General features: G+C 40.1%; 1 protein-coding gene across 1 annotated transcript in view; it reads right to left on the reverse strand.

Moving 5' to 3' along the window:
• KDM2A (lysine demethylase 2A) overlaps window positions 1-20,329 on the reverse strand; it is an 83,361-nt gene that overhangs the window by 21,567 nt on the left and 41,465 nt on the right. The window contains 6 exon segments of the mRNA XM_019415135.2: window positions 2,615-3,009; window positions 6,367-6,493; window positions 12,253-12,368; window positions 13,222-13,375; window positions 14,559-14,652; window positions 15,013-15,119. Of these exon segments, the coding sequence (XP_019270680.1) occupies window positions 2,615-3,009; window positions 6,367-6,493; window positions 12,253-12,368; window positions 13,222-13,375; window positions 14,559-14,652; window positions 15,013-15,119 (993 nt within the window).

Consider the following 20,329-nt stretch of genomic DNA (forward strand, 5'->3'; position numbering starts at 1 on the left):
TATTATCTGAAGCTCAGATTAAATATAAATGGTCAAATGCAGGAATAATGAATCCATTTGATCTTAAGTTAAACTACCTGCATAGCTGGTATCTAAGTCTGTTGTCTTCTGCTATCAGCTGCATTTTAACTATGGTATCGGGCAAGCAAAACAAGGTGCAGACAAGCCCCTGCAGGAAGAATTCAAACACTGTCAGTCTCCTAGTCATCCTGCTGACCACTCCTTCCTCAGGCTCTGGTCTCTGTGCCACTCTGACTGAGCCCGGGGTGGCAGCCATGTTTTTCACGATTCCTGACAAACACAAGGAAGCTCTCTGTAGACACTTTTCATAATGCTAAGAGCCCTCTTTAGATACCTCTTTTTAACTCATTTGCCCCCTTCCCGCGCATACTTTTACTCTGCTTAGTATTTGACCCAAATTTTTCTACATTTTCCCCTGCCACTCTGCCTCAAGTATCTTTATTTAACAGTTATGGGAGTTTGTGTATTTCTATTATGACACTTGACCTTGTACAGCTGACCAGTGGATTACAATAAGGCTTCCTATAACTGGAGTCAATGGAGTCAAATCCCATAGGACTGAGAAGATAACTATTCTTTCTCATGATTCAGAAATACAGACGCCCAGGCCAAAAGACTGTGAGCTATAAACTTAGAAATCTTTCTTTTCAGGGATCCTACAGGCAAGTTAATTTAATGTTTCCTAAATGTATCTATGGAATAGCCACATAAAAAAAACTTCTGAGGAAAAAAAAAAAGATGTTACACTCAAACTCTCAGGAAGTATTAATAGATATGTCCTATCACAATGGAAAAGAGAAAATGTATATGTCCTTTGCTCACTCAAGGGTGGAAAGTGAGTTTGGAATCTAGTTTGTGAGTCTGGAAAAGTAGGACTAAGTTTGTTTTGCTACACATTAATCATTACAGAAATAGGACCACATTTATCTAGAACTTTGTCATTTCCTCCCCTAAATACAAGCCACGATGATGCCACCTGTCTCTTCTAGAACAAACCTTGTAAAACCAAACTGAAAAATCAACTGTTGGGGCACCTGGGTGGCTCCGTCGGCTGAGCGTCCAACTTTGGCTCAGATCATGATCTCACAGCTTGTGAGTTCGAGCCCCGTGTTGGGCTCTGTGCTGACAGCTCGGAGCCTGGAGCCCGCTTCAGGTTCTGTGTCTCCCTCTCTGTCTGTCCCTAACGCACTTGCATTCTGTCTCTTTCTCTCTCAAAAATAAACAAACATTAAAAAAAAAAAAGTCAACTATCCTGCTTCTATCACCATTGGAGAGGACCAATCTAACCAGGCTACCACTTTTTTAAGCCTCTTTATTTTTTCACCCTTTCACTGATGCATAAACAATAAAATACAATGTAAAAGTCTGTTGTAAAAAGAAAAACAAAAGAGAAAAAAACCAGTTCAGGTCCTATCCCAGACTTTGGAACTCTTCCTGAGGTGTTTGCAGAAGCACTTCAGACCGTAGCAGCGGCCAAGGAAAAACACGAATCAGGAATCAGGAATGGAAAAGACGTACTCAGATATTCAGCCTATATTCCTTAGGGTCACATAAAATTATTCAACATAAATTCTTCTGTGGCTTAAGATAATCTGACAGGGTTTAAAAATAAATACTTAATTACTAATTGTGAACTAGCTTTCTACTACACATTCCCAGGCCTTGCACCCAAGATGTAGTTCCAAATGATGATTTTAAAAAGAAAATTGATATTTCCAGGTTTATACTTTTTGGTGTTCATGTTAATGGTAACTTGTGAGGAAAGACTTAAAAGAACTTCCTCCAATTTAGACAGCTGAAATCTGGATTCCTTAAAAATAAGCTAATTTCTTTGAGATCAATGCATGAGGGGTGGGCTAGGCTCTGAAAATACTGATACTGGGAGACCTCTTGAAAAAGAAAAATATATAACATGAAGAAACTGGATATAGCAATAGGATAGATTATGTCTTTTGGTTTTTTTTTTTAAATCTCTACACCCAACATGGGGCTCAAACTCACAACTCCGAGATCAAGAGTTGCACACTCCAGAGACTGAGCCAGCCAGGTGCCCCAGGACAGATTATGTTTACAATGACACTTTCTCAGAAGCTGTCCCAATGTATTTAATTTTTTTTTTTTTTTGGTCTTAATAGTAGGTAAGTACGAAACTAAATATGCAAAGCCTATCAGCACCACCCAGCACAGCAAAGCTTCTCTCTCATCTGCTTGGGCGGAGGCTGCTGGAGATTGCTATTGGCCACTTCTGTTCTGAAATAGGCCTCTTTATCTGAGGGTAACTTGATTAAGTAATATTTCCTAATACAAATACTTTCTTAGATTAGGCTCTTCTTTATTTTTAAAATCAGTCTGAAATCTCTGTTTTTAAGACTAAATTTAAGTCCTAACTGAACATACAGAAGTCAGTGTTTTCGCAACAGGGACTTAGCCTCGCCCTGAGAACTGAAGCACCGTGCAGCAGACACAGGTAGACATGAATGTCTTTCTGAATGAGCCGCAGATTATCCAGAATTCCTGTACTTTCTCTCTCAGAACTGAGCGACTGCCTGCCCCAGCCGGACCAGTGGCTGTCATGCGACATAACCGACCTTACCTTTACGTCGGCAATAAGAGCATCTTCATCTTCTATCCCTGTGGGGACGCATTTCTTGTGCAGTGGCAGAGACTCCAACTTATCTACAAGACAGCGAAGGCCTTCAAGCTCAAAATGGGTCAGATGCACCTGCCTGTCCTTTCGGGGGCTACACTGGGGATCCCACACTTGGCCATTGTGGGAGCCCCGGCTAGAGTCAGAGGATGAGTCCCCCGACAAACTTTTCTTCAGACTTGGAAGACTTCGGCAGGTTTTGCCCAGTCCGTCATAGTCCAGGTTGACCCCGTTGGCTACGGGGCTAGTGAGGACAGAGCGCCTACTGCTCAGGCGCCTTGGTTCTCGATCCACTGCTTCCTCATCCCCATTTCCAGATTCCAACCCATTTAACTCCAAATCTGCCAGCAAGAAAAAAAATATAGTAAGAACATGCCACTTGACTGTGTGATCAACAAGAGAAACAGGTAGCATGGAAGGGGTCTGAGGTTATAAAAAGTCAGCTGAAAATGGCTGTAAATTAGTTTCAAGTCCAAACTGAAATTTGGGATTGTGATTTCATTAACTTTTCTTCAAAAAGGCAGATATTATGAAGCATATACTTACAGTTTTTTTAATCAAGTTTATTTTGAGAGAGAGAGAGAGTGCGCACACATGCACATGTGAGGGGGGTAAGGGCAGAGAGAGAGAGAGAGGGAGAGAGAAACAGAATCTCAAACAGGTTCTCAACTGTCAGTGCCGAGCCCAATGCTGGGCTCAAACTCACAAATCTGTGAGATCATGACCTGAGATGAAATCAAGAGTTGGAGGCTTAGCTGATTGAGCCACCCAGGTGCCCCTAAAAAGCAGTTTTATTGAAAGTTTTGCCATAAAATTAAACTTTGGAATTGAATCCTGTCAATATGGCTAACAAAGTGAGTATTTCTTTTTAATTTTTTAATGTTTATTTACGTTGGGGGGGGGGGGGTAGGGGCAAGGGGTAGAGAGAGAGGGAGACACAGAATCCGAAGCAGGCTCCAGACTCTGAGCTGTCAGCACAGAGTCCGATGCAGGGCTCAAACTCACAAACCATGAGATCGTGACCTGAGCTGAAGTCGGATGCTTAACCGACTGAGCCACCTGGGCACCCCACACGCTAAGTATTTTTTAAAGGGAAGATTTCTGACAGTCAAAAGTTTTAGTGAAAGAAATATTGTTAAATGTGCATTGGTTCTTTGTTATGAAAGTAATACAAGAAACAGACCCTAACTACAGAGAACAAACTGATAGCTAGTTACCAAAGGGGAGGTGGGTGAGGGGATGAGTTAAAAAAGGTGATGGGGATTAAGGAGTGTGCTTTTTGAGATGAGCACCGGGTGCTATATGGAAGAGTTGAATCACTATATCGTCCATGCATGTTAAGTAACTGGAATTTGAATAAAAAGTTAAAAAAGGGGGGGGGCACCCAGGTGGCTCAGTCAGTTGAGCATCTAACTTCTGCTCAGGTCATGGTCCTGTGGTTCATGGGTTTGAGCCCCGCCTTAGCCTCTGTGCTGGCAGTGCGGAGCCTGCTTGGGATTTTCTCTCTCTCCACCTCTCCCCAACTCGCACATGCTCTCTCTCAAAAATAAATAACTTAAAAAAAAAATTCTTTTTTAACGTTTATTTTTGAGGAGAGAGAGACAGAGCATGAGCGGTGGAAGAGAGAGAAAGAGGGAGACGCAGAATCTGAAACAGGCTCCAAGCTCTGAGCTGTCAGCACAGAGCCCAATGTGGGGCTCGAACTCACGGACCGCGAGATCATGACCTGAGCTGAAGTCGGACGCTTAACCAACTGAGCCACCCAGGCGCCACCCCCCCCATTTTTTAAGAAAACTATATGGGTGGGGCACTTGGGTGGCTCAGTTGGTTAAGTGTCTGACTTTGGCTCGGGTCATGATCTCATGGTTTGTGAGTTTAAGCCCCATATTGGGCTCTCTGCTGTGAGCAGGGAGCCTGCTTTGGATCCTCTGCCCCCCCACCCCCGCCCCTTCCCCACTCATGTGTGCATGCACCTGTGCACATTCTCTCTCAAAAACAAACATTCAAAATACCCTATAAAAATTACTTAGCCAATCCAAAGGGAAAAAAAGTAATGTATGTTTACTAGTAATAATTTAGAAAACATAGGGGCGCCTGGGTGGCTCAGTCAGTTAAGGTCTGACTTCAGCTCAAGTCACGATTTCACGGATCGTGGGTTCGAGCCCCGCATCGGGCTCTGCACTGAGAGCTCAGAGCCTGCAGCCTGCTTCAGATTCTGTGTCTCCCTCTCTCTCTACCCCTTTCCCACTTTGCATATGCTCTCTCTCTCAGAAACAAACAAACATTAAAATAATCAAAATAATCATAATTTAGAAACTATAGGATGGTGCAAAGAAGTCATCCCTTATCCCTCTGCCCTTAGATAACTCAACAACTGATGTGTATTTTCTTTCCATCTTTTTTGACACATATGTGCACGACTATAGTTGCACTGGGATTATGCTGCATACACAATTCTGTATCCTGCTTTCATGTACTCGACCATTTTTTATTTTCAAACAAGAGTATAAACAACCCTCAAAGAAAAAATGTATCTGGTTTAGTTTTTTTTTCTTAATGTTTATTTATTTTTGAGAGAGAGAGAGAGAGAGAGAGAGAGCGCGCACACAAGTGTGGGGACAGAGAGGGAGACAGAATCCGAAGCAGGCTCCAGGCTCATCAGCACAGAGCCTGATGCGGGGCTCGAACTCACAAACTGCGAGATCATAACCTGAGCTGAAGTCGGACACTCAATTGACTGAGCCACCCAGGCGCCCCAAAAATATCTGGTTTAGATTGAAGATTCCATGAAACATATGACCACAAGATATTACAGTGTTGGCTCCTCTGCACCTTAGGGTATAAAACAGCCTAAAAATGTACAACTGAAAGTATCCTGGGGCACCTGGGTGGCTCAGTTGGTTAAGTGTCCAGCTCTTGATTTCGGCTCAGGCTATGATCTCACGGTTCCTGGGATCAAGCCCCATGTCAGGCTCCATGCTGACAGCAAAAACCCTGCTCGGGATTTTCTCTCTCCCTCTCTCTCAAAGTAAATAAACAAACATTTAAGAAAATCAAGAAAGAAAACGGAAGTACTCTTGTCTAATCACATCCACTGTTCTCAGTTTTGAAGCTGCCAATCTCAGTGAGAGTCAGGAGAAAAACAAAGTATCTTGCCATCCAATAAAATATTTCTCTTGATAGAAGTTGGGGAAACATTAAAGCATAGAGGTTAAGGATATAGATTGTAGAGTCTTACCAATCTGATTCAAACTGTACCTTCCCCACTTATTAACCGTTATTATTTCCCACTTATTAACTATAAGATCACAGATCAAGTTTTCTAATCTCCTTGAAACTTAAATGCCACCATCTGTAAAATGAGATAATAATACCTACCCTCATCAGTAATGATTAGAATTTAATGTATATACACTGCTTAGTAAAGTGCCTGGAACACCGTAAGAGTTAGTATGATGGCATGTTCTTAGTTTTTACTTTGCCAAAGACCACTCTTTATACAATAAAACACAGCAGAAAAGTGATCATCTTTCTTAAGGAGCTAAGGTACTAACAATTCAGACAAAGAGGAGATCCAGATATTTCATTTTGCCTAATAATTCACATCTGGGTAAGAGATCAGCTGTAAACGCCATTCAGCTCCAACGAATGAATTTTGTAGACCCAAGCAGGTAAGTTCACGTAGGCAGAACACTTACCCATACTGAGGGACTCTTTTTGAAATTCCTTAGTTAGGTGGGAGCGGTTGGTTATGCAGTACACGTAGCGCTCCAACACGTACCAACACATCTCATAGTAGAATGGATAGCGGAACTTATTTGGAACCTGCATGGGAACAAAACAATGAGAAAAAGCAAGCTGATAACAATTTTCAAGGAAAGAGAGTAAGACAAACTGAATCACTGCAAAGATTAACCCAGGAAAAATGCTCTCTCGTCAACCTGAAACGTCGGGTGGCAATTGGAACAAGAATCTAAGTGGATCTGACAACCTGAAAAATGTTGGTCTTGGGAAACAATCACTAGAAATTAAAAGGTATCTCAGAACCACCAAGAAGGTGTCTTGGGAAAGCATCAAAAGAAGTTGTGGGGGTGCCTGGGTTGAGCAGCCAATTCTTGGTTTTGGCTGAGGTTATGTTCCCAGGCTTGTGAGATCAAGCCCCATGTCGGGCTCTGCATTGGGCGTGGAGCCTCTTGAGATTTATTCTCTCTCCCTCCCTCCCTCCCTCCCTTTCTCTCTCTCCAATGCCCCTTCTCCCTGGCTCTCACACTCACTCTCTTAAAAAAAAAAAGAAGTTGTGGGACAGGGAGTAAAGTGTTAGAGTAAGACACAATACACTTGAGAAAATGGTTTCAGGGTTCTTAGGACATAAAGGCATGCCAAGCAGTCTTGCCTTCACTACAGTTTTAACCTCAATCAGAAGACCAGGAAACAAAGAATCTAATGGAAAACAGGACATGAGCTGAAGTTATAGAAAAGTATAATTAGAGATTCATTCTCAAGCTTTGTCTAGTGTAGGACACAAGACAGTATTTTTCCCACCGTCAACTCTCAGCTTGTCTGTACAGTACTTTGTAGCCAAAAGGGCAAGTCCACAAATTAGATTACTGTCCCACACGGCCTAAGCAGCCATTGTCTTTAGTTTTTTTTTTTCATGTCCTCCAGAAGTAGCATGAAATTATTCCAGCTGAATAATAATAAAAAGAACTGCCCTTCAGATCTAGCATAGTCAAAGAAAAGGCAAATCAGCATGGATTAACCAGTAAGGAAGATCAACAATGGGGACTAACCTATATATATTTTGCCATCATCTTTTAGAGAGGACATCTTTCAAAAGGATAAGCCATACGATACTTCTAAGATTGTTTTGAATATTCAACTCCTGAGTACGTTCTCATCTCCTTTTCAAAGCTCCACGTCAGGCAGTATTCCTGAATCAAGGAAATCTGGATGCCAGGCCGCTTTGAAAATCCTTCGCTAGGTCACGGAGCAGGACTGTGGAATGAGGAGGTTACTTTCCTCATTGCAAGGCAGGAGAGGTATGTACCTTTCATTAGGTTTCCAATTCAGAGGATCCAGGCTCTGAATCTCTCTCTCTCTCTAAGTAGGCTTCACGCCCAACGCAGAGCCCAACATGGAGGGCCTGAACTCACAACCCTGAGATCAAGACCTGAGCTGAGATCAAGAGTCGAATGCTTAACCAACTGAGCCACTCAGGTGCCCCTGAATCGAGGTCTCTTAAGCAACTACAGTTTTAACAACTAGAAGAGGTTTTCCTCCTTTATTTAAAAGTCAAATTGGGGGTGGCTGGCTCGCTCAGTCAGTAGAGCACACAACTCTTGATCTCAGGCCCCACATTGGGCCTAAAGCCTACTGAAAAATAAATAAGAGCTTAAAAAAGGTCAAACTAATTTACTTTTGGTAAGGTGTGGGAGGGGGACCACAAGAATTAACAGGTACTAGATGTCCCCAAGTTAAATATAATACACGGGCCTCTCTGCTCACCTTTTACAGGTATTAACACTTTTCTGGAAGGGTCTTTATTAAAAGTTCAGGACAACCCAAAATTCTACAGCCCTTTGGGACTCTGTTGAAAGCTAATACTGACAGTAAAAAAAAAAAAAAAGGTAATATATAGTAGATCATTAAACTTTTGATTTTTTACTTGGAACTCATCAGACTGCATTAATAACAGCCAAGATATCACATACCCAACTTGCCTCATATTTTATCTATGTTGCCAGATACTACAGAGTATATCAAGTTTCTAAGACTGGGCTAAAATTTTTTGTGGGGCAGGGAGAGAGTTTTTAAAAAATCCACCTTACAGAATTGAGCTTTTCAGTGCTACCAGTGGAATAATTATCAGCATTCAAGTTTATTTAAAGTTTATTTATTTAGAGAGGAGAGAGAGGGAGAGAGGGAGGGAGGGAGAGACAGAGATAGAGAGAGAATGAGCGGGGGAGGAGCAGATACACAGTGGGGACAGAGAATCTGAAGCAGGCTCTGTGCTGACACCAGAGAAGCCAATGTGGGGCTTGAACTCACAAACCATGAGATCATGACCTAAGCCAAAGTTGGATGCTTAACCAACTGAGCCACCCAGGTGCCCCTCAGCACTCGTGTAAATAGTATGGTATTTCCACACTGGCATGGCAAAAGAAACCAAAAACACTGTCTTAAATTTACAACACACTGCATTTTTGTAAAGTAATATATTAACTGGATACCAGCTGGTATTGGCACATAAAAGGTTGGTGTAGAAAGCAATAAAAAAATAATTGCTTTGTACATACATATGCAGGGACTCAATGAAATTTTATAGAAACACAGAGGAGTTCCTTATTGAGAATGAAAGAATTAAGCTATACTTAGGAAAAATGGAATAATATGGTGGTTAGACTGAAATTTGACATTTTTTTCATAAACAAAAAACAGTCTTAGAAAATTAGATAGGTAAATCAAGATCAGTTATCACAAGTTTAACAGTCTGTAAGAAACTCCGTGTGAAGGTAAGGTACCTCATTTCACCTATGCCACTGAATATATACATATTCTCCCTTTCTTCCCTCAAACTGAGCAACTAAGCAATTAAATCACGGGTATAATACAATAGTTTTTAGCCAAAAAAGGGGAGTACTTTCTAAAAACTAATTTTCAGATTGAGTCTTACAGTAGATAAGTGGTATTACCTCAGAATAATTTGGAGTTAAATAAGAGTATTCTGTGAAATTACATAATTTTGAAACATTTTAACTTTAACTATTTTTACTATTATAATTTCAAACTTACTAATTATTTTTTGTAGCTTAATTACTTTTTTTTAAATGTTTGTTTACTTTCAGAGAGAGAGAAACAGACTGAGTGAGAGCAGGGAGGGTCAGAGAGAGAGGGAGACCCAGAATCCGAGGCAGGCTCCAGGCTCTATGCTAACAGCCTGACATGGGGCTCAAACCCATGATCTGTGAGATCATGGCCTGAGCTGAAGTTGGATGCTCAACTGACTGAGCCACCCAGGAACCCCTCATTACTCTTAATAAGCAGAAATTTACTTTTATAAAATTTATTTTAAAAGCACTGTATCTTCTTAATTCAAGTGGGGCAATCCCTAGAACACGAACAATACCACTGTTGTGTGTAATAGCTCCTAACCAAAATAAATATTTCAAAATAGGCACCAGAATAGCTAACTGATCGTGTTCACAGTAAACAGGTCAATGACTATTCCTTCTAAAAATTGTAACTTCTTCACTAATTGTGATTATTTATTTATTTATTTTTAGGGAGAGAGCAAGCAGAGGAGGGACAGAGAAAGGAGGAGAGACGGAATCTTAAGCAGGCTCCACACTTAGCTCAGAGCCCAAAGTGGGGCTCAGTCTCACTACTGTGAGGTCATGACCTCAGCCAAAATCAACAGATGCTTAGCCGACTGAGCCATTTAGGCACCCCAAATTGTGATTTTTTTAAATTTAACTTTGCAAACTTTCAAATCTGCTAAAAAAGTTCTTTCTCTCTTTCTTTCTTTCTTTCTTTCTTTCTTTCTTTCTTTCTTTCTTTCTTTCTTTTTCTTTCTTTCTTTTCTTTCCTTTCTCTCTCTCTCTCTCTTTTTCTTCTTCTTTTTTTTTTTTTAATATTCAAGTTAGTTAACATACACTATAGTTTTGGCTTTAGGAGTAGAACCCAGTGATTCATCTCTTACATATGACACCCAGTACTCAGAAAAGTGCCCTCTTTAATGCCCGTCACCCATTTAACCCACCTCCCCCCACCCACCACCCCTCCAGCAACACAGTCTGTTCTCTGTATTTAAGAATCTCTTATGGTTTGCCTCCCCCTCTGTTTTATCTTTTTTTTTTTTTTTAATCTGCCAAAAAGCTTAAGAATGCTTACAGCATTCTTCAAGATTCACCAGCTATTAACATTTCCCCACATTTGCTAATCTCTATTCACATACGTGGCTGTAATTATTATTATTAAACTTAACTTATTTATTTTGAGAGAGAGAGCATGCACAAGCAAGGGAGGAGCAGAGAGAGGACAGAAAGAATCCCAAGCAAGCGCCATGCTCAGCGCAGAGCCTGAGGAGGGGGCTCGATTTCACGAACTCTGAGATCATGACCTGAGCCCATATTAAGAGTCAGATGGCGTCCGACTTCAGCCAGGTCACGATCTCGCGGTCCGTGAGTTCGAGCCCCGCGTCAGGCTCTGGGTTGATGGCTCGGAGCCTGGAGCCTGTTTCCGATTCTGTGTCTCCCTCTCTCTCTGCCCCTCCCCCGTTCATGCTCTGTCTCTCTCTGTCCCAAAAATAAAAATAAAAAACGTTGAAAAAAAAAAAAAAAAAAAAAAGAGTCAGATGCTTAACCAACTGAGTTACCCAGGTGCCCCAACATGGTTGTTGTTGTTGTTGTTATTATTATGTTGAACTACCTGAGAACAAGGTGAGAACATCATGCCTTCTAAAGGCTCTATACTCTAACTGCTGTTTAATGTCTACAACATCTATACTTTCATCATATATAATTCAGCCCTCACCAACTTGGGTTCTGCTAAAGAATTAAGCCCTGTTTCCCCAAGACATGGGTTGGCCAACAAACAGCAGCTAGTGGATTTGGTCTGCTGCCTGTTTTTCTGTGAGCTAAGAATGTTTTTACATTTTTAAATGGCTGAAAAAAAACCCTAAAATTAGAGCATTTTGGGATATGGGAAAACTATATGAAATTCAAATTTCAGTGTCCATAAATAAAATTCTATTTTATTTGAGCCATGCTCATTCGTTTAAGTATTTCACTCTCTGATCCTTTTCAGAAAAAGTTTGCCAACTCTTGCGAGGGTGTCCACCACATGTAATGAACTTTTTCTCCTATATATCTAGAATGGTATCAGCTATGTAACATCCTAGGGAAAGAAAACCAAGAGAATAAGACACACATATCATTTTCTAAAAGACTTAATTCTCTCATGGAACCCCAGCTGAGAAAAGCTGTATGCACATTTATTTATTAAGTACAGAGGCACCTGGGTGGCTCAGTCGGTTAAGTGTCCAACTCTTGATTTCGGCTCATGTCATGATCTCACAATTCTTGAAATTGAGCCTGGAGTCGGGCTCTGTACTAACAGGGCAGAGCCTGCTTGAGATTCTCTCTCTGCCCCTCCCTTATTCTCTCTCAAAATAAATAAACATTAAAAAAGAAAAGTACAACATTTCACATGTTAGACAGTAATCAGAATAAAGATACATACATGCACTCAAAGTTGCTGACTCTTGACTTGATGAATCCCATTACACTGGGTTATTCTACGAGCATACATATTAAAAACATGGCTCAAAAGATTACCAAATGTCTATCTCTAGCCTTATAAAAATCCAAGATATCAAGAACCTCAAAGAATTAGAGTTCCCCAAAATAAGCAGGTAGATCTTGTTAAAACTTTTTTCTCAGTGTCCCTGAAATGTTAACACTGCACTTTAACTCAAAGAAAAATTTTGAAATTTTGAGATAAACTACCAGTGAATCTGTTATAACATCTGGCTTAAATGGAGTTAATCTCTTCACATCCAACTGTTACATAATACAATTACTTACCCGTGTCCGATCTTCAATGTTGTATATTTTTAATTGCATGGGGATATTGAAACTATGCAAAAAATTGCCTCCAAAGACTAATGTGTCTGTAGGAGTATACACAGCATGAATCCAGCCTAGAAGAAAGGGAATGGAGGGTAGTGACTGTAAGCACACATTACAACATGGCTCTCTCAGAGAACTAGTATAATACTCCTAGGTCCTACTTTTTACTCTGGTTGTTACTTAGTGGTTGGTCAAGTTATTTAATCTCTTGCAGCCTCAATATCCTCTATATAAATTAAACTTTATATGGTTATTAGTAAGTAGTAAATCAGAAAATGCACGTAAAGTGTTTAGCATACAGTAAGCTTAACAAATGCTGCTTCTATTTACAGGAGCACCTACTGTGAAGGTGCAGTACAAGAGCTGACATGTATTTCCATTTACTCCTCAAAACAAAATGTGACAGAGGTTTAAATATTTGACCAACAAGGTATTAGCAGGTAAACAAGTGTCAGAATTCTTCTTCTTTTTTTTTTTTTTTTTACAAGTGTCAGAATTCTAATACAGGTCTGTGACTTCAAAATCTGTGCTGTAAATACTTATTTTGTAACTAGTGACCTCCTAAAAATTATCACTGATGCTACTACACCCCAGCCTTCATAGACATCCCTTAGAAAGTAGGTCTCTTTCACCCAGACGTTAGATACTGCCCGCTGACCAGGTCTTATCCTTAGAGATTCTGATTACCTAGACCTAATGTGCGGTCCAAATGTAGACCTTCTGTGAGAAGCCACCACTGACAATTCTGATTTTAGTGGAAAATCAGTGCCTTTTTCAAAAATCCACATTCTTACCATCTAATCCATAATGACAGGAAAGGACACTATTGTTTTCTGTCCACCCCAGCATCACAACCACTCTTGGTGGTAATCCATTAATTCTAGTGGCTAGAGTAAACAACTAATTTTTTCCCATCTTGCTTACCTGAGGGAATGACGAAGGTATAGCCCTGCTTGAGCTCAATGCGCTGACAATCTGATACCCGGTCACCCAGAAAGATGTCTCCCTGTTTCCCTGACAGCAGCCAATTCTCGTACAGCTCCAGGTTGTGGGCTGTAGGGGGGATGAGCCAGAAGACCTGTGAGTTAAAAAACTTCAGTCTGTTAACAGCCATTGACATGACCCAGTCGTCTCCCTCAACTGATAAACAGGTACAAAGTTAAGGCCAACAGGCAGAAGAGCAGCAAGCAATCCTCCTAGCCTGCAGAACCTGACCATTTGGGAAATTCTAGAGGCCCCAAGGAAGCAGATATTTTCTGTCCTTCACTTGATGAAATGGCTTTTAGGGCTTCCCTGGAGTTTCACTGTAGAACCCAGAACCCATCCAGGACTCAGGGAGAAGAGGGACATTCAGTTTGTTACCTAGGAAGTCCCTTACTTGCCCCTGGCTGTCTGGCCTCTACAGTCCTAAGAAATACAGTAGGTACAATATCTTCTAGAGACAGGCCTAGCTTACTTTGTTCTAGGGTAGTAACCAAGACCAAAAGGACAAAACTTGAGACACCACTGAAATGGATCCAAAGCAAACAAAATGACTTTGGATTTGGAGGTATAGTTGTTCTAAATTAGGACCTCACATTTTAAAAGCATTATGTGTTTTCATTCCGGTTCTACTTTTCTCTCACAAACGCATCTACTTCTAGCAAGGGAAAAAAGGGTAACTAATAATAAGAGCGTAATACTACAAACCTCCGACATTAATCCCAGATTTCCATTCTCACACAGCATTCAGAAACAATCTGACAAGCTGGAATACAGTTCTTTACGAATGAGAATAATCTTTCAAAATCTATTCACATCCTTAGGGAGGACTTAAAGGCTTCCTCTGGCCACATTTCAGATCAATGCCTTCAAAATAGGGAAAGGTGGTTTGGATTCTAATTTGCTGATTTCATCCTGAATCTATACAAAATTTGTGTTGCCATCTACTACTTTATCGCACTTCCATGTAGAGAAATTGTCTTGTCTTCCTAAAACCACTTTCTTGTCTTCATGTGGAGAATTCTGCCTTGGGAATCTAAAAATAAGGCTGCTGAGGTTTACTAAGTAGTATGCCAATATTGGTATTATGACAGCAGACTAGAAGAATACGAATTCCTACTGAAGTCCAGCCAAAAGGGTCAACATAATCACCGTTTCTCTCTAGAATAGGGGACAATTTCCTAACAGATTCATTTCTAGGTATATTAGGCATGCATGAACTGAAGCAGAGACATATAACCAGCTTCAGATTCCAACCCCCATCCCAACTATGACCGTACCTTTCCCCCTTGATGGATGTGATACCAAACAGAGGTACCACCAAAGTCCACATGGAAGTCAGTATAGCAGCCTCGAACACTCATCAGACAGTACCTGACCCAAAAAAAACAGCAGCCATTAGTGCACCGATGAGAAAAAGAGAGCATGCCCCACCACAATACCACACTCTCCCCTTGTGCACCCCACCTTCCACATAATCAATTCCCAGTCAGTAAGAGGAGTACAACTGCGTCATCATGTTACCAGAACGACACATTTTCTTTAAACTATGTAATTGTGGGTTGTGACACCGTTATATATACTCTTCCCTCTGGAACTGTGAAATCTGTTTAAAGAATTCATCTTTTTGATCATTTAGGACACAGACCAAGGCTCCAAAGGGAGGAACCATTCCTTGCAATCACTCTGGTTTCCCGGTGATGTACCTGAGGAAATGCAGGGAAAGCCACTTACTTCTGCACTTTGGGGTACTGCATCTCCAAGATGGCATTTGTTGATTCAGTCTGACTTTCCTTCAAATGCCTCGGCCACATGTTGTCTACCCAGTCAATGAAATCCACCTTTAAAAAGAAGAAGGAAACATTTAGGATTCAATGGAAGGACTGGGATTAAAGAGAACTTTAAAGTCCAGAAAAACAGAATTTCTCAAAATACACACTGAAAGACTATAATTTAATTATAAACAAAACAATCTGTTGGTGAATCTTAGGGTCGACAGGCAAACCTTCTAGAAATAATTTTTCAATGAGAATAAAGGCTAATGGACCCGTCAACATCATAAAGATAGCACTAATCAAAATGAAGTCATTAAATAACACAGTAGTATCCCCTTTGTGTCAATACTGGTATAATCAACTGTATTTTTCTAATTCAATCAAAGGTGCTGTCTGGAAGGTACTTCTAAACTTACCAGAGATGTAACACGGTGAACTGTTAGAGCAGCTAAGACATCCAAAGTGAAGAAGAAGAAGAAGAAGAAGAAGAAGAAGAAGAAGAAGAAGACGACGACGACGAAGACGAAGAAGACGACAACGAAGAAGACGACGACGAAGAAGAAGAAGAAGAAGAAAAAGAAACAAATCCAATAGGGATTTGTAACCCTACATGAACAATGTAGAATCTACTAGGTTAGGAATCAGAAGTTCCAGGTCTGTCATGTTTTCTCAAGATCACATGCAAGTCCCTGGAACTCATTTCTAAAATGAGGATAATTAACTCCAAGGGATATTGTGAGGATTACATGTAAATACATGTTAAAATTTCTTGAGATAACGTTAGCAGAATTTAGTAATCTATTTTTTATTTCATTTTCATTTCACCTTTATTTTCTATCTTTAATCACTTGGTTTTTATTATCACTAACTACATGAACACAATACTTGGTCATTAAAAATACATGTGGCTAAATGTATAATTCTGTATTTTTTAAAACATATATAATTTATTGTCAAGTTAGCTAACATATAGTGTATATACAGTGTGCTCTTGGTTTCGGGGGTAGAATCCTGTGATTCATCACTTACATACAACGCCCAGTGCTCATACCAACAAGTGCCCTCTTCAATATTCATCACCCATTTCCCCCCTCCCACACCCCCTATCAACCCACGGTTTGTTCTCTGTATTTAAGAGTCTTTTATGGGTTTGCCTCCCTCTCTGTTTAAAACTATTTCTTCCCCTTCCCTTCCTCCAAGGTCTTCTGCTAAGTCTCTCAAGTTCCACATATGAGTGAAAACATATGATATTTGTCTTTCTTTGACTGGCTTATTTCACTTAGCATAATACCCTCCAGTTCCAACCACGTTGTTGCAAATGGCAGGATTTCATTCTTTCTCATTGCCAAATAGTACTCCATTGTATGTATAAACCACATCTTCTTTATCCATTCATCAGTGGATGTACGTTTGGGCTCTTTCCATAATTTGGTTATTGTTGAAAGCACTTCTATAAACATTGGGGTACATGTGCCCCTATGAATCAGGACTCCTGTATCTTTTGGATAAATTCCTAGTAGCACTATTGTTGGGTCGTAGGGTAGTTCTATTCTTAATTTTTTGAGGAATCTCCACACTGTTTTCCAGAGCGGCCGCACCAGTTTGCATTCCCACCAACAGTGCAAGAGGGTTCCTGTTTCTCCACATCCTTGCCAACATCTGTTGTTTTCTGAGTTGTTAATGTTAGTCACTCCGACCAGTGTGAGGTGGTATCTCAATGTGGTTTTGATTTGCATTTCCCTAATGATGAGTGATGTTGAGCATCTTTTCATGCGTCTGTTGGCCATTTGGATGTCTTCTTAGGGAAAGTGTCTATTCATGTCTTCTGCCCATTTCTTCACGGGATTACTTGTTTTTTGGGTGTTGAATTTGGTACATTCTTTACAGATTTTGGATACTAACCCTTTATCCGATATGTTATTTGCAAATATCTTCTCCCATTCCATTGGTTGCCTTTTACTTTTGTTGATTGCTTTATTTGTAGTGCAGAAGCTTTTTAGCTTGAGGAGGTCCCCACAGTTCATTTTTGCTTTTATTTCCCTTGCCTTTGGAGACGTGTCAAGCAAGAAATTGCTGCAGCTGAGGTCAAAGAGGTTGTTGCCTGTTTTCTCCTCTGGGGTTTTTGATGGTTTCCTGTCTTACATTTAGGTCTTTCATCCATTTTGAGTTTATCTTTGTGTCTGGTGTAAGCAACTGGTCCAGTTTCATTCTTCTGCATATTGCTGTCCAGTTCTCCCAGCACCATTTGCTAAAGAGACTGTCTTTTTTCCACTGGATGCTCTTTCCTGCTTTGTCAAAGACTGGTTGGCCATATGTCTGTGGGTCCAATTCCGGGTTCTCTTCTATCCCATTGGTCTATGTGTTCTTGTGCCAATACCATACTGTCTTGATGATTACAGCCTTGTAGTAGAGGCTAAAGTCCAGGATTGTGATGCCTCCCGCTTTGGTTTTCTTTTTCAACATAACTTTGGCTATCCGGGGTCTTTTGTGGTTCCACACAAATTTTAGGATTGTTTGTTCTAGCTCTGAGAAGAATGCTGGTGCAATTTTGATTGGGAATGCACTGAATATGTAGAGTGCTTTGGGTAGTACTGACATTTTAACAATATTTGTTCTTCCAATCCACGAGCATGGAATGTTTTTCCATTTCTTTGTGTCTTATTCAATTTCCTTTGTAAGTTTTCTATAGTTTTCAGCATACGGATCTTTTTCTATAGTTTTCAGCATACAGATCTTTTATATTTGGTAATCTATTTTAAATTATATGTGCTGAAAGAAGTGAAGGCAATATGAACGTATCTGCACTTTACACTGAACTGTAACATGTCCTCTACCTTCAAATGTGTGCATTACCCAACCACTGACCTCCAAGAAACAGTCTCAGGTAGATAAAATGTGAGCCAAAACATGAGTCCAGTACAGTATTGACACTACAAATAATCTAACTTAAGGCTATAAAACATACCTATACAGTAAGCTTTACGACAATACCTGTATTTAATAATTTATTTCCCTTACAATATAGATCTGGACAAATGCATACAATCTGTGCATAATGATATGAGGCAGGTGTCTAGGAAACCGTGGGAGCAAGGCTGGAAGGGATCACCAATGACATGCAAGTTGAGAGCAACCATGAAGTTAACTTGTGGCTGCACTTCAAAGATTTCTGCTCAGGGAGCCAATAGTTTCAACCAAGCATCCACTGGGTCTCAAACACTGAATGAACTCCAACTTCCTTCCTTTCCCTCAAACAAAATCTACTTTCTGTTCTCTTAATGTAGTGGTCAGCACCTTCTATCTCATGGTCCTCTCCTTTGCTAACACTGTAACAGAATAATGAATAACTGTACTTGCTCAAGACAGTATAAGCTCTTATGCCCGGATGGGGAAAAGAAGGGTTAAGAACACATGGGTATTTTTTTCTCAATTTTCATTCAGAGAAAGCTGAATTTCTTTGGCCAGAATTTCTCACCTGCAGCACTGAGTCACTCATTCTGGCCTTTTATTTTTTGGTATTATTAGGTATCGTCTTGTGGTATGGGACTCATACTTTTTTCCTTCGGTTAATGTTTAGGCTCTGGGTAGGCCTTTTACTAAATGGCCTGATCCATGTGAGAGCAAGTCTCCAGAAGGGGTAATCACCAGTTTCTACCTGCTCTGCATCAATACTAGGGCCAAACTGGTAAGAAGTCCAATACCCAGGACCTAATCTATTCATATGCTGCACAAAAAAAGCTCACGGCCTTACATGAACTGATTTTCCCACCACCAAACAAATCTGCGCATCGTATATGTTACTTTCCAGCTACCTCTCAGGTACTGCTGGAATGACAGCAGAAAACAATCTCTCTCCTTACCAGAAAATCCCATTTTATGCTAACACCCCAAGAGGCACCTAAAGGTTGCCCACCTTCCTCTTCCACTGCACCTACTTTTACACATACTACTTCTTCTGCCTGGAATTCTGGTTTTCATTCCCTTTGCCTCATTTCTTTCATGTCAAGCTTAGATATCACTTCCTCCAAAGAGCTTCCCCTAGTTCTCATCCAGTTTAGGTTAGAGGGGGGTCCTTCTTCTTGCCCCCACAACACTCTATATTTATTCACTTATGATGCACTTACCATTAGTGTGGCTTATAGAAATGTCTATCCTCTGGTCTTTCTTCCCCGTGAGACTTTAAGCACTGTGAGAATGACCATGACCTTATCTTCCACAGGTCCTCTAGCACCTAGCATAGTGCTCAGCACATGGTGGGCACTTGAGCCAATAATACGCTAACTCTGAAGGTGTGAATGTCACAGAGAATAAGAGATTATGTGGTTTACGTGAAAGATTACAAGAATATTTGTTCAAACTCATTGAAATGTATACTTAAAATGAGTATATTTTATGTCAATTATACCTCAATAAAGTTGGTTTTTAAAAAAGCATTATTGGGGTGACTAGGTGGCTCAGTTGGTTAAGCATCCACCTTTGGCTCAGGTTATGATTCCGCGGTTTGTGGGTTTGAGCCCCATGTTAGGCTCTGTGCTGACAGTTCAGAGCCTGAAGCCTTTGGATTCTGTGTCTCCCTCTCAATCTCTGCCCCTCCTCTGCTCACAATTTGTCTCTCAAAAATAAATAAATATTAAAAAAAAGAATAATAATAAAAAATAAAAATAAATAAAAAAGCATTACTGAGATATGTTAGAAAATACCTAAATAAATGGAAGGATACACTGTGGGGAAAAATACTCCAGTAAATAAATAAATAATACCCCAGCAGAATAAGCATATTATTGCTTACATAGCAAGTCATCAAAAGCTTTCCCGCTTTCAGGAAGTGACCTTGGTAATAGCTCAATCTTTCCAGTCATGTTTTAGGTCCCTAAAAAATATTGGTGCATTATTCTCTGTCCTCCAGAAAATTTCCTTTTTCCGAGCCCTTCCATAGTTCCACTCCTCCATTTAGGTCTATTATTTTTATGTTATATAATGATGGATTTTTATCATTAAAGCTAGGAACAAAAGTGAATAAATTAAGAATGTTACAAAAAAGGCTTCATGTGTGAATGACATAGTTCTAAATTTCAAGAACAGAAAAGTATGAATGTTTGACTTTTATAGCTATAATCACTTTATTTTTAAGTTGAAATTCTAACAATATTAACAATGTTAATTTATAAGCAATATTAAAAACAATTTATAAACAAATGTTACTGTGATTCTTACATCCCTCTCTTATTATTTTAATGCACTGAACTGTACATTAAAAAAACTTTTTCTTTAAAGTA

Source organism: Panthera pardus, unplaced genomic scaffold, assembly GCF_024362965.1.
Source record: "Panthera pardus isolate Hobbes unplaced genomic scaffold, ASM2436296v1 HiC_scaffold_12, whole genome shotgun sequence".
Taxonomy (NCBI): Eukaryota; Metazoa; Chordata; class Mammalia; order Carnivora; family Felidae; genus Panthera; species Panthera pardus.